Below are 12,043 nucleotides of genomic sequence, written 5' to 3'. Positions count from 1 at the left end.
TCTCCTCCCAAACCTCCCGATCCCAACCTCCTCGACCTCCCCGAACCATCTCGGCCACATCTTCTCCCGCCCCCCTCTCCCAAGCCCACCCACAATCCGCGCCCTCATCCTCGATAAAGACAACACCTTCACCCCTCCCAACTCCCTCTCCATCCCACCCCGCTACCTCGCCAAACTTCACCACCTGCGCACAAGCCATTCTTCCCCCTTCAACCTCACCCACAACCCGCACGGCATCCTCATCGTCTCCAACACATCCGGCAGCAACCCTTCCAACCCCATCTACGCCGCCGAAGCAGACACCCTTGAATCCGCCCTGTCCGACCTCCGCATCCCCGTCTTTCGCTCCCCGCCCCAAGGTGGCGCGCTCACGCACCATCACCGCACGCCGATGAAGAAGCCGTTTTCGTTTCCGGCGATTCTGAAATACTTGATGGCGCGCGGGGTGGTGAAGTCGGCGGCGGAGGTGGCGGTGGTCGGGGACCGGTTGGGGACGGATGTGTTGATGGCGAGTTTGATGGGGGCGTGGAGTGTTTGGGTTCGCGATGGCGTGACAGAGGGCGCGGAGGGGGAGCAGGGTGTGGATTATCGAGGGGTGTTGGCGAAGGCGGAGGCGAGGTTGGAGTGGTATTTGAGGAGGAGGGGGGTGAAGCCATCCATTCCAGAGGGATGGACGGTTGATTGATTCAATGTGTGACGAACTGTTGAATATTGGCATCCCGATGTTGACTCAAGATGATCATTGTTAAAGATTAGGTATGTTCGGGGTTAACGAGTCCTAAGTAGCATCACGGACATGAACGAAGATACTCATTGATAAGTTTACATAGTGCCCGCTATAAGATACATAAGATCAACTCCGCTCCGCAAATAGCTGGATAAATGATAAAACGGTAGAGGAAAGGATGAAGAGAAGAAGGCACAAACTATGAAGTAATTTCATCCCCAGTCATCAAGGAAAAGTATCCATTCTCCCAAAAGAGTAATCCCTATTCATCAATATCCAAGAAATTATGTCCCTTGCTCCGACAGCTTGCCAGTCGACCTTAAAAGTGGGCAAACAGCTCGCATCTTTGAAAGCCACAATGTTCAAGCGCACCCTCCATCCAGAACGCTATCGAAGGTAACGAACAAACAACCACTATTCATAGGGCTAGGAAGGTTAAAAATATAAGGTAGAGGCAGAGAATTAGGGTCACTGATAAAACTGGTCAGAATGAAGGGAAAAAAGGAAATAAACGGATATGTAATATAAAAAAGTAGAGAAGTGAAATAACAGCTCCAAACCCCTAAGTCTCGCCCAAATCCCCTGAAAAAGAAAGGAAAATGTAAAAAGAAGCTTGAATGGTATGATAAATAGATAAGAAGTAGATCATAACAAGAGGACATTGTGGAAGGTAAAGATCAACTAGAATAAAGATAACACAAATAAACGCTTCAAATAAAGATAAAAAGGAGAAGGAACAAATTTGATAAAATGAGAAAATGTTGCAAAATGTAGATCTCAACAAAATAAACGGAATCCAAGAGGAATATAGGGGCCACAGAACCAGCCGTAGATAGAATATGAGTGGGGGTTTCAGCAGTATCGTTTGGCAAATAATTCCAAAAATCTCATAGTGGAATTTTGAAGGAACTTTTCAGGTTCAAAACACATTGGCTGTGTTGAACGAGACATGTTTGTTGAGAAACTTCAACATGTACAACGGAGAAGAGGTAAATGATTGCAAGCATATATCAGGCCGGTCACATATCTCAGCGACATTTTGGCCAGGTATATTCTTCACACTCACATAGCTAGCGACGCGCGTTCCATACGAGAGGCTCATTTATTATAATTAAAGGGGGATTTCAGAGACGATGGGTATGTGATTCAGCAAGGTGTGATCAAGACTCAGCACCGAGTGACATAGGGTCGACGGTTTCAAAGGCGAGCATCCCTTGAAAGTCAACGCCATTATCGGGAGTGCCTTGATCGTGGAGTCCTTGCAATGTCATAGCGAAGGTCGTATCATCCATTGGGGGAGAGGGCATCGAGATGTTGAGGTTTTGTTTAGAGTACATCTCGCTCAGAAGTAGGCCATCGTCAGGTAAGGAGGTTGCTGGATCGTTTGAAACAGGGAACATGTCAGCTGGAGAGCTACGCTGCGTGGTCGTAAGAGGTGGTGAATGGTCTGCAATTGTCGGTTCGGCTTGGCTGACATGGGACAATGAGGAAGCCGAATGGGCCATAACATTACCGTGGTCTACCATTGACGAGGGCGACATGAAAGGTAGAGTGTATTGCGTACCCAAGTGAGCCGGTTGTGGTTGCTCCGGGGGGGGAAGTGGTCGCAAAAAGAGACGGGCTAGCAAATTCCGACGGCGAACCCGTCGTGGCAGACATGGGGTAACTGCGGAAGTCAAGATTATAGCCAGGAGAGGTGTCGACCTGTAGCGCGCCTGTGACCCCATTCACTGGGAGGTGCGTCTGTGGCACAGGCGCCAATATGTTTGGATTGGGTTGGAAACTGAGTCGAAGGCGTTGAACATGGAAGGGCGGCATGGGCGTCTGGAGCGCCGAGAAATCAACTGGAACAGGCACAGATCGACTGCGCTGGCGCTTGTGGCCACGCGGCGGATGCAAACTCATGCCAAAATGATTTTCCTGGTAGATTCCAGATTGGCGACGAGCGAATTGATTTGGTTGCGAGGCTGGACGATGGATGATATGCGGAGACACGGGAGCCGACGCGAAACCGTTAAACCCAAAATGGATGTGGCGGTTCTGGAACGATTCCAACGATACCAGTTTCGCCAATTGGACGCTAAGGACTTTTGGGTGGCCGCCTCCAAGATGATGGACGAGTGATTTGGTGGCTTGCTGGTCTTCTGTGAAGTCACCACATTGATAGAAGCCACCAGAGTTTGACGAATCCATGTAGAAGTTTGGAGGACGGTTAAGTTCGATGACAATCCCACCAAATTTCGGCGGCGCACCATCAACGTTAGGACCAGGCTCAGTTGGTTCTAAAGCGATGTTTTTTATGTGTGAAAATGGATACTCGATCTTGTATCCTGCAGAATCGTTATTGATGTAATAGGTCATGCAGGATTTATCGGGCGAATAAAAGATGACCAAGTCCATCGTATTTTGACCAACACGTCTCCATGTTCCAATTCTCAGGGAACGACACGAGATGTGAGAAATCACTGTGCGTCATCTGTGAGCAACAAACGACGGCAAAGAATAGAGTACAACATACCGATTTTACCGGACGAGGTTGGCGCATTCAGCATTGGGTCACCAGCGCCGTACCCTCGGTTGAACAAGCTGCGAGACTTGGAAGGGTCCCAATGTAAAGCCAAGTATTGGCGCATTGATTCGGGTACTGAGTCGCAATCTTCGCCCGTTTCGATCCCTCTCTTCGCAATCATTTTGATCTTGGCTCGTCTACACAAAAGAATTAAAGTTAGAGAGATATGAGTTTCCATTGCAACTAGAGAGCACTATCCAGCACATACCGATTTTGAAACCAGATCTGAACCGAGCGTTCTGTCATGTTTATTTCCTCTGCTATTCTCTCACGTACCGCAGCGGTCGGAGTAGGGTTCTTATTGAATTCCATCTCCAACGTGACGAGCTGGTCTTGAGTGGCACGTTGACGTTTATGGTTTTTTTGCTGTTGGGTCAACGTGCTTTTTCGCGGCGGACGTCGCGTAGATCGGGATTGCTGTTGAGCAGAGGCACTGCCACCGAGGGCATTCGAGTTCGCCGGCGCATTAGCCATTGGGGGCGCTGCAGGGGACGTAGAGGAGGTAGGTGTTGAAGTTGTCATTGGAGCAGATGTGCTCAGGGGCTCTGCCTGGGTTGACATGCCAGTAGAGCTATGGATCCGCCAGGTAGGGAAATACGGGTTTGGGGCGAGGAAGGTGAAGAATAAAATAAAATGAAAGTCGGGGAGTCGACTGTCGATGAGGTGAGTTTAAAAGAGAATGTATTCCGTCGCGAGCCAGTCGACAAGTGGCGATAAATCGTCAAGTCGTAGAAACTCGAGGCATCAAGCTCGATGATATTGTTTGTTTGAAGAGAACGGATGGGGATACCGATACGGGTTTAAAACGAATGTAATCGTCGGGCAGCGGGAGTAAGTGGATGACGAGAGTCTTGCGACACTTCAACCACAGGACAAAACCTTGCGACGTTTGGAGTTGGTATTTTCCCGGATGAATCAATTTTGGTCGAAAGCGTCCCAGGACCAGGGTGGATAGAAGGCGAAAGGAAAGAAGAAACGTCAGGAGTCGCTGAACCAAGGCAGCAGACAGGGAAGAGTATCAGCTCGCAGAGGCAAGTGGTTTGAATCGCGCTCAAGAGCAGAGAGAGCGTCGTCGACGGGCACCGGTGCGATTGGGGCCAAGCAAAGGAATGTGATATAAAAGAGACAAGGAAAAGAAAGGCGATGGATTCTCAAGGAATGTGGGTTGGACGCCGTAAAGGAGTGAACGGACGATCCAGACGGTTGGTTGAAAATTGGGCGAAAAACAAAAATGAAAGTAAAGCAAGAAGAAGGCGATATGGCGGGAAAGGAAGGGAAGGGGAGGAGGATAAAGAGTGCCTGAGACTGAAGAAGAGAAAAACGGCGAGGGTGGAGGATGACAGGAAGAGAAGAGAGGGAGAGACGAGGTCTGGGGATGAGAGGACGAGGAGCAGGGCGGCGAGACAGTCAGCACCAGCGAGAAAAGGGCAGAATGAGGTCAAGAGACAACACGAATACCCCGCTAGACCCGTTGCGGTAACCTTCCAGACCCTGGCGCTGGGAGTGGTACATTCCATGACACGGCAGAACGCACGACAGACCAAGTCCCTCTGCACACCCTTGTATTGTATACCGCCATCCCTGCCGCTGGCTGTAACGCGTGACGCTACCAGCACAGCCAAGCTTAACGCGGATTGGGTTTGGCGCCCTCAGGCACCCTGCCGAATTAGGCTTAGACTGCCCGCACTCCAACGGTGTCCACCCTGATTGGCGCATCGATGGCGCCAGATTGGGCTTAGTCGCCGGTTAAGCGAATAGATACTGTGTTCTGATTGGTTGACTTTTGGGGTTTTGTTGGCAAGACACCCCAATTAGGTTTAGGGTCGTCCTGCTTGTTTGAGAGGGCATGAGGATGACTAATACAAGGCATGATAGCCCGAGCGAGGGGCTGCTTCAGTGCTTCTTCACCTCAAACGGCTTCAACGCACAAGCACAAGCCGTCTCAATGGGGGGGGATGAGGACAGATTCGTTGTGCATTGCCCGTCCTGGACGAGGTCACCAGACCCAGAAGCGGTTTGTCCGGGAACAGCCAAGTATCAGGCCACCAAATGCGGAGACACGCTCTGTTTGAGATGTTCCCTCCACAACGCCCCCCCGGCCAAGCTCGATACCCAATTCTCAAGAGTCGAAATCAGAATCACTGCAGGCTGAGCATGGACCTTTGATGCCAAACAACAAGGGGCGCTAAAATAATATAACAATGGGGTTGCAGTCTTCCCTCATTCCACAGTTTGCGGTGCTGGTTCAGATTGTTGGGTTGCCACTACTAGTTACTGGGAGCCTGCAAGTCCAGTCTTTCGAGTACCCACATAAGGATGTTTGAAACTCACCCATGCAGATGCTATCGTGCAATCCCGTACCCGTATTTAGAGATCCAGAAACATCATCCTACTCGAAACCTAAGAATAGTCGCTGATCAGTGCAGTTGAACCGGACCTGCCAGGTGACCACTACTCCCTTACACTTTCCATACAGGCTCCCAAAGTATCGGACATTTTCAGGGCCCAACTCGAAAGGGAGCGGAGAAAAACAACAGTGGACCGACCGTGCGAACAAAATGCAGTTTGTGACTATGATAATTTCATTATAAGGATCAGTCGTTCTTCCTTGGTATGCATATCGCATCAATGATGGCTTTCGTTTATTTTGCGACCTCGCCCACTCCAAAGCTCAGCTACTTTGGCGTGCGCTAAGTTGGCTGCATTGCCCGTGCATTTGATCAATATATGTGAGGGGTCAATCTCCAAGGCGACAATCTTTTGCTTGCGTCTACAGTTCCTCCATCAAAGCTTATTCCAGAGCCCGGTTCCGGCGGCTGTCCACCGCAAATATATGCAAGATAATACTTTACTCCCCACGGAGGACGTGGGTGGACGAGCTTTGATTCAAGCCTTGGAGGTTCAGGACTTCCACAGAAGCCACCCACAAAAACCGGTTGCTTCTGGTTCGAGGGACACTGCGCACTGCTGAAATGAACTCCAGCATCTTGCGCAGGGATAATGAGACATTTGCCTCCCATCCACAACCAAAAATTGGAAGGCTATCTGCTCCAGAACACTTGATCTCCTCCTCGGGCTTTTGCGCCGTTTCCCACTCTTCCCCCGCCTCCGGCCTGCGATAACAGCGTCAGCGTCTAATCAACGGTGTACGCAGATAGAGCATCGGGAATAACGCATGCACGAATCACGAATAGCTCCGTTTGATCCAGCGCAATTCCTCCAATGAGGAAAGTGTGCTCTCATATTGATGTTTTTGCAGCCCAGGCTAAGCGCGGAACATGCGGATAGCACCACTCCTGGCAAGAGTTCTGTGCCTGGAAATGCGCTATCGAGGTCCGTGTCACGCGGCTGTAAAGCTTTTTTGGAGATCTTTCAAAGCTGCGTCGATCTTGATGTTTTCAATTCGCTGGTGATGATTATTATTCGAAACACGGTTTTGTGGCACCAGGTCGCACAAGGAAGCCCGTTGATAGCAGAGGGCATATACCTCAGGCTTCCCGACCACACTGCCCAAAAATTTAGGAGGAATTGGTCCAGATTGTGTGTATATTTGCTCTCATATATCTTAAAACGGTCAGCCATTGGCCAATTTCGAAATTGTAAACTCAATTTTGAAGATTCCAGCTCTCAATTTGCAGGGAATGCTCAAACCCCTGGCCAGATACCCGAGCTATCAGCAGTCCTGGCTATAATTCCTCCAAAGCGGCCACGTCTTTCCCCACGTTTCTCGTTCCGGACGATCCTGCGTATTATTAGTCAAGACCCTGATAATAGATGAATTTGGAAAAGGACTCTAGTCAAAACATTATTATTGAGAGACTGGGCCTGGGGCCATCGTCTTGGGTTGTCCTTCCTCGTATATGCAGGGGATACTACTGCGAAAACTTGACTTTCTTTTGTGCCCCCTCGATGTTCAAGCTCCTGGTGCATTCACCGAGTTTCTGGAGCTGCCGTTGGCCTGAAGAATCTGTTTCTCTGGGATGCGAGAACAATACCAAACAACTCTTGCGCATCTCCCTAATCACGGAAGGCCACCCCAGAGAGTGCGCTGCAACACTCAGATCCCCCCAACTCCGAACGCGCATCACTGGGCGCGCCGGTGCTATTCTTAGCAACTGGATTCCCAGGTCCGTTCTCATCAAGTGTTTTCGCAGCTTCCACTCCGAGTTAGAGCGTTTTACGGAGTACTGCCGTTGATTCAGACTTTGTCCATGATCCATGTTTCTCGTGTATGAAGGATATGCTAAGTGAAGTCACACCATCCACCCCCAAGCGAAACCAGCCAAATGAAGGCAAATCGACTCCACAAGGCTGAGAAACGGAATAAAAAGCAAAATGTGAAGGATCTTGTCACACAACGCAAAAAAATTCAGAGGGTTATCATCCCAAGTCAACAAAGGCGAAACAGAAGAGGAGCTCTGGCAATGTTCCAGAACAAGATGATCGAACAACGTCAAACCATAGTGGAGTCTACGATGATGAGTGATCCCTTCTTCTTTGACCACATCACCATCATTTGTTTGATTGTTTGATGTCTTCCGCTGACGGCCAATGCAAACACAGGGCGAGAGTTTCTGTAGCCGTCGATCATCCATCATGCGCTTTAACCTCCTGTCGTCCGTCGCGTCTTTGCTCCTCTGGCCGCCCGGTTTTTGAAGGCTGATCGCAAAAGCTAGTCGGGCAAAGGGCTCACTCCGTCAATGCGTCGGTAAATACGCCCAGGTGTCCAAAGCGCTGGGGCTTTTGTTCTCCCGAAACAGATCATGATGCACTCCTCTCACGCGTTATCCGTACCACATACGGAGTACACACTTGAGAACACACCTACGGAGTATGATTCCGGCTGAAGCATAAATAGCCAAGCTTGGAAAACGAGGGAGGAATCCGACGGTTATTGCGGGCTGTGCTCTTTGAAGCCTCGCTCGTCGTGCGACTCAAAAGCGCTCGACTAGTTATGCATTTGAATCTCGTCGTGGTGAGCAGCATGAATTAATAATAAAGACGGGCTTGTCCGTGCAACCAACTACATCAGCGGTGATCATTGGCGGCGAGAGACGCAGGTACTCGGGCAATTCCGCAACGACACCCGAGATGCAGCACACAGCCTCCAAATCGCCGCCCAACTGCAGATGCTTACCTTCTTAGCTGGTTAGTTCTCTCGATCTCGTAACGAGGGGAGAAAGGCACATCCCAAGCGCAAAAAATGAGATCATGACCATCTGCCATCCCACGCTCTCTTCAGATCTGAAAAAAAAAAAAAGAAAAAGGAAAAGATCCGAGTCAAGCGAAATCGAAACCGTTTCACACACAGCCCAACATTCCCCCCGGGCAATAACAGGCATCGCCGGCTAGGGGCCACCCTGGTCAACCTTACCTAATAGCGCCGCTGCAGAACGATTTCCATCACCAGGTTGGCCAATCCTACGCGATCTCGCCCTTACTGGCTCTCTCTGGCTTCAGCAATTTGTGACGATGAAGGTGGGTTTCATCGCATATCAGCCAAAGGGCTTCGTCCCATCTCAGCGGGGGGGCTATTAGTTAGCTAGTTAGCACTGGTAGGGAATAATGGTTAGAAACTCGATCGTAGAGTTCACCACTAACAACGCGCAGCGACCCTGATGCTTCAAGTCAAATACACTTTCTTTTTTATTTGTTTCTGAAGGGCGGGTATGGAGCCTCTTGAGTGGATGGCAAGTGTTTCCTCAAAGCGAGTTGAAGGCCAGACGAATGGAATGGGATTGTGCCGACAGGATATTAAAAACCCAGAAATGAAGTGTAAAAAAGAGCCGAGCTAAACCAAACCCGTAAGTTAGATAATTCTGAAACATAATCAAGGGCGTGCGGGTGTTCGCTCCCGTTGCTCGACGAGTCATCGATCAACCCTACAAATAAGCAAGCCACACCCATACGCAAGAATTTTCCAAGGTACTTCTTCACAACTCTGAAAAAAGCAGGATTTAAAAACCAGATGCTCGTTCTATCTATCTAATAAACTCTTCTCTGCATACCGCATCCCCACCATCGCTCCAAGCTCCTCCCACTTTAAATGAATGGATGGGTATCGAAAAAGAGGCCCAAAAACCCCAAACAAATTCGACCAATCAAGGAAACGGGATATCATAAAACAGCGCCATCTATATACAGGGTTGGCAACGACAGGGAGGTGTGGCGAGGGTTGAATATACAACTGGGGGGAAGCGGAGAGCGGGGACCTCGAATGATGCGCGCGCATGGATGCGGGACATATAATAGAAACATGTAAGACAACCCAGAGTAAAACATCAGGGGTGGAGAGGGACAAGGCCATGGCATCCCGATGCTAGGGTTTTCGACGACCAATGCCGGAGGACGGCAAGCCGAAGGTAAGGGGAAAGGAGAAAGGAAGGGATCATGGTTGAAAACAACGGAGGAAAAATAAAGGAAATGTGCAAGCCGTGGGCGGAGGGTGTATGTACAATTTAGTGCGGGAATAAACAAAGGCATAAACAACCATGGGAATCATTTTTCGACGGTGGCCCTTGAACAATAAGGTAAAGGGAAAGCCAACCCCCGAAATAAAATCGGCAATGCAGTGAATATATGAAGCTAAAAGGTAGTATGTAGCACAAACCAAACTGAAGAAAGGAATCATCTCAGATCCGGGCCCTTGCGAATGGACCCAAACCCTTTACTGAACATTTCATGTATGTCCAACGACCGACGCGGACCAGCAGCGCTGCTACTCTGGCGCCTCTCGCCATCGACAAGACTGACGTCCTCCGTCTCGTCGTTAGGGCGGAGGGTAGCAGTAGCCACGGCCTCTCCCTTGATGACAGTATCCGCATCATTTGTCCGTCGATCAAGTAGTTCTTGAACCTGAAGTTCTCTGGCCGCTTCAATCGCTGCCTCACGTTGCAGCTCGGCACTAGACTTCTTGGTCCCACGGTCCCATCCCTGCTGCAATTCCATGGCAGCAGCTTCTTCAAACCGCTTTCGAATCTCGAGATCTTGTTCGTATTCCTGAAACATGTCTACATCCGTGGGGAAGAGAGTGGTGCGAACGGTGCTTACGCCGATTTCGAAGAGGATGACGGCGACAATGGAGAGAAAAAGCGTCGTCCACCAAAGAAAGTCTCGCCCAATGCGGTGAATGAAATTATCCCGGACGTTATAGATCTCGTCGATTTGATAACGATCTGAAAGGATGAGGTTCCACAGAAACCATCCACCGACGGAGAGCACAGTCGAAATCGCCGCCATGACCGAGTGGTTGTGAATTTCAAGAGCCTGCAGCTTTGCGGATATGATGGTCACGCAGGCAGAGTAAGTGAGCAAGCCCAGCGCGAATACACCATTATCCTTGGTAATAATAGCATCGCCAAATAACCCATACATAACGAAGTACACGATCATTGCTTCGCAACTGCCCATAAACGCCCAGCCAAGATATATCTTGATGTTAAATCCTTTTCGCAACTGGCCTTTCGTATACAGTTCGGGGACAGCAAGGAGCGTGGAAGCCGCAAGGTCCTTTTCAAAAATGCCCAAAAAGATAACCGGGAGGGAAGTAAAGAGGGTATTGAACATGCTCAAACTCCAAGGCTCGTACAAACTAGTCCCGGTATACCCGTTCCATCGCTGGTAAAGAGCTTGAGTCAGGTAAAACAGCGTCTCCTTCCAGAACGTACCCAGGGTGTATTTGCAAACGCGGATGTAATTCCACCGACCATGAACTAGTAGTAGTTTGAGCAGGAACCGAAATTGAGCAATCGAGTAATCCGAAATTCGTGCGGCTTGAAGACCTTCTTTTCCTGTAATTCCAATTCCCACATGAGCCTCTTGGATCATGGCAATGTCATTTGCACCATCACCGATAGCAAGTGTTATTGATTTGTTCACGCGCTTTCGGATCGCTCTGACGAGGAAAGCCTTTTGCTTCGGGCTTGCACGACAACAAATCACGGAGTCGGCAAGGATGGCCAGGTCGAAGAAAAGAGCCTCAAGAGTTGGGTCCGCCTCGATGGCAGAAAGTGTCTGGCCATCCACAACGACCACAGAGTGGGCTACATTGCCGTTCTGGATATCAAACACCGTGGAGCGTATCGTCTCTTCAACTTTCCCAGCCTCGTCATCGACGATTATAACCGAAGAATAATCCTTCACAAGGCGACATGAATGGCCAATGTTCAGGGCTGTTTCTCTCTTGTCTCCAGTGAGCATCCACAGCTTGATGTTAGCCCGCCTCAGCTTGTCAATGGCCTCTGGCACACCCTTTTGAAGCTTATCTTCAATCGCTGTCGCACCTAAGAGTTCGAACTGGTTCTCAATCTGTTCCCCTACTTCTTCAATCTTCTCCTGGCGGTTCGACAAGCTGGTCACAGCCTCCATGTACTGCGCTTTCCACTCTTTATATTCGGCTTCGGTCAAGTACCGGTATCCGTAAAGGAGCGTTCGCAATCCTTCTGTCGCAAAATCGTTTAAATGCTGGAAACACCGTTCAAAAACCTGTGCCTCGTTGACCACTAAAGCCTCTTCAACCAGGTCTTCTCCATCGTCGGTCTGAAAGGACGGCCGACCATCTGAGTATGCGAAAGAGGCCCTACCACCAAACTGAGCGGAAGGCCGTGGACTGTAATTCTCGTTTCCATCCTGTCTGAGATCCATTCCTCCATCAGTCTCGCGATCTCTTAGCCATACATCAATGCTCTCCCGAACCGCAGAGCGTTGAATTGCCCGAAACGCTGGATCTTCGCCCGCCGGCGTAACTA

The 12,043-nt window shown here is 49.7% G+C and overlaps 2 protein-coding genes across 2 annotated transcripts in view; both read right to left on the bottom strand.

The window, feature by feature from the left end:
* Positions 1-1,887: 1,887 nt before the first annotated feature.
* On the bottom strand, positions 1,888-3,770 carry UREG_03315 (RfeB protein; the record flags this gene model as incomplete). Its single annotated transcript, XM_002543752.1, has 4 exons — positions 1,888-2,140; positions 2,292-3,192; positions 3,246-3,433; positions 3,505-3,770. 4 exons carry the CDS (start codon positions 3,768-3,770, stop codon positions 1,888-1,890), a joined length of 1,608 nt encoding a protein of 535 aa, XP_002543798.1.
* A 6,153-nt stretch (positions 3,771-9,923) lies between these two features.
* Positions 9,924-12,043, bottom strand: part of UREG_03314 (uncharacterized protein) — a gene marked incomplete at both ends in the record, with an annotated part of 5,145 nt that continues 3,025 nt past the window's right edge. Inside the window, one exon of the mRNA XM_002543751.1 lies at positions 9,924-12,040. Within this exon, the coding sequence (XP_002543797.1) occupies positions 9,924-12,040 (2,117 nt within the window). The remainder of the gene's footprint in view (positions 12,041-12,043) is intronic.

The sequence above is a fragment of the Uncinocarpus reesii genome, genomic scaffold, assembly GCF_000003515.1.
Source record: "Uncinocarpus reesii 1704 scaffold_2 genomic scaffold, whole genome shotgun sequence".
NCBI classification, from domain to species: domain Eukaryota; kingdom Fungi; phylum Ascomycota; class Eurotiomycetes; order Onygenales; family Onygenaceae; genus Uncinocarpus; species Uncinocarpus reesii.
The sequence above is the reverse complement of the archived record's forward strand: the minus strand, read 5'-3'. Positions and strand labels throughout refer to the sequence as shown.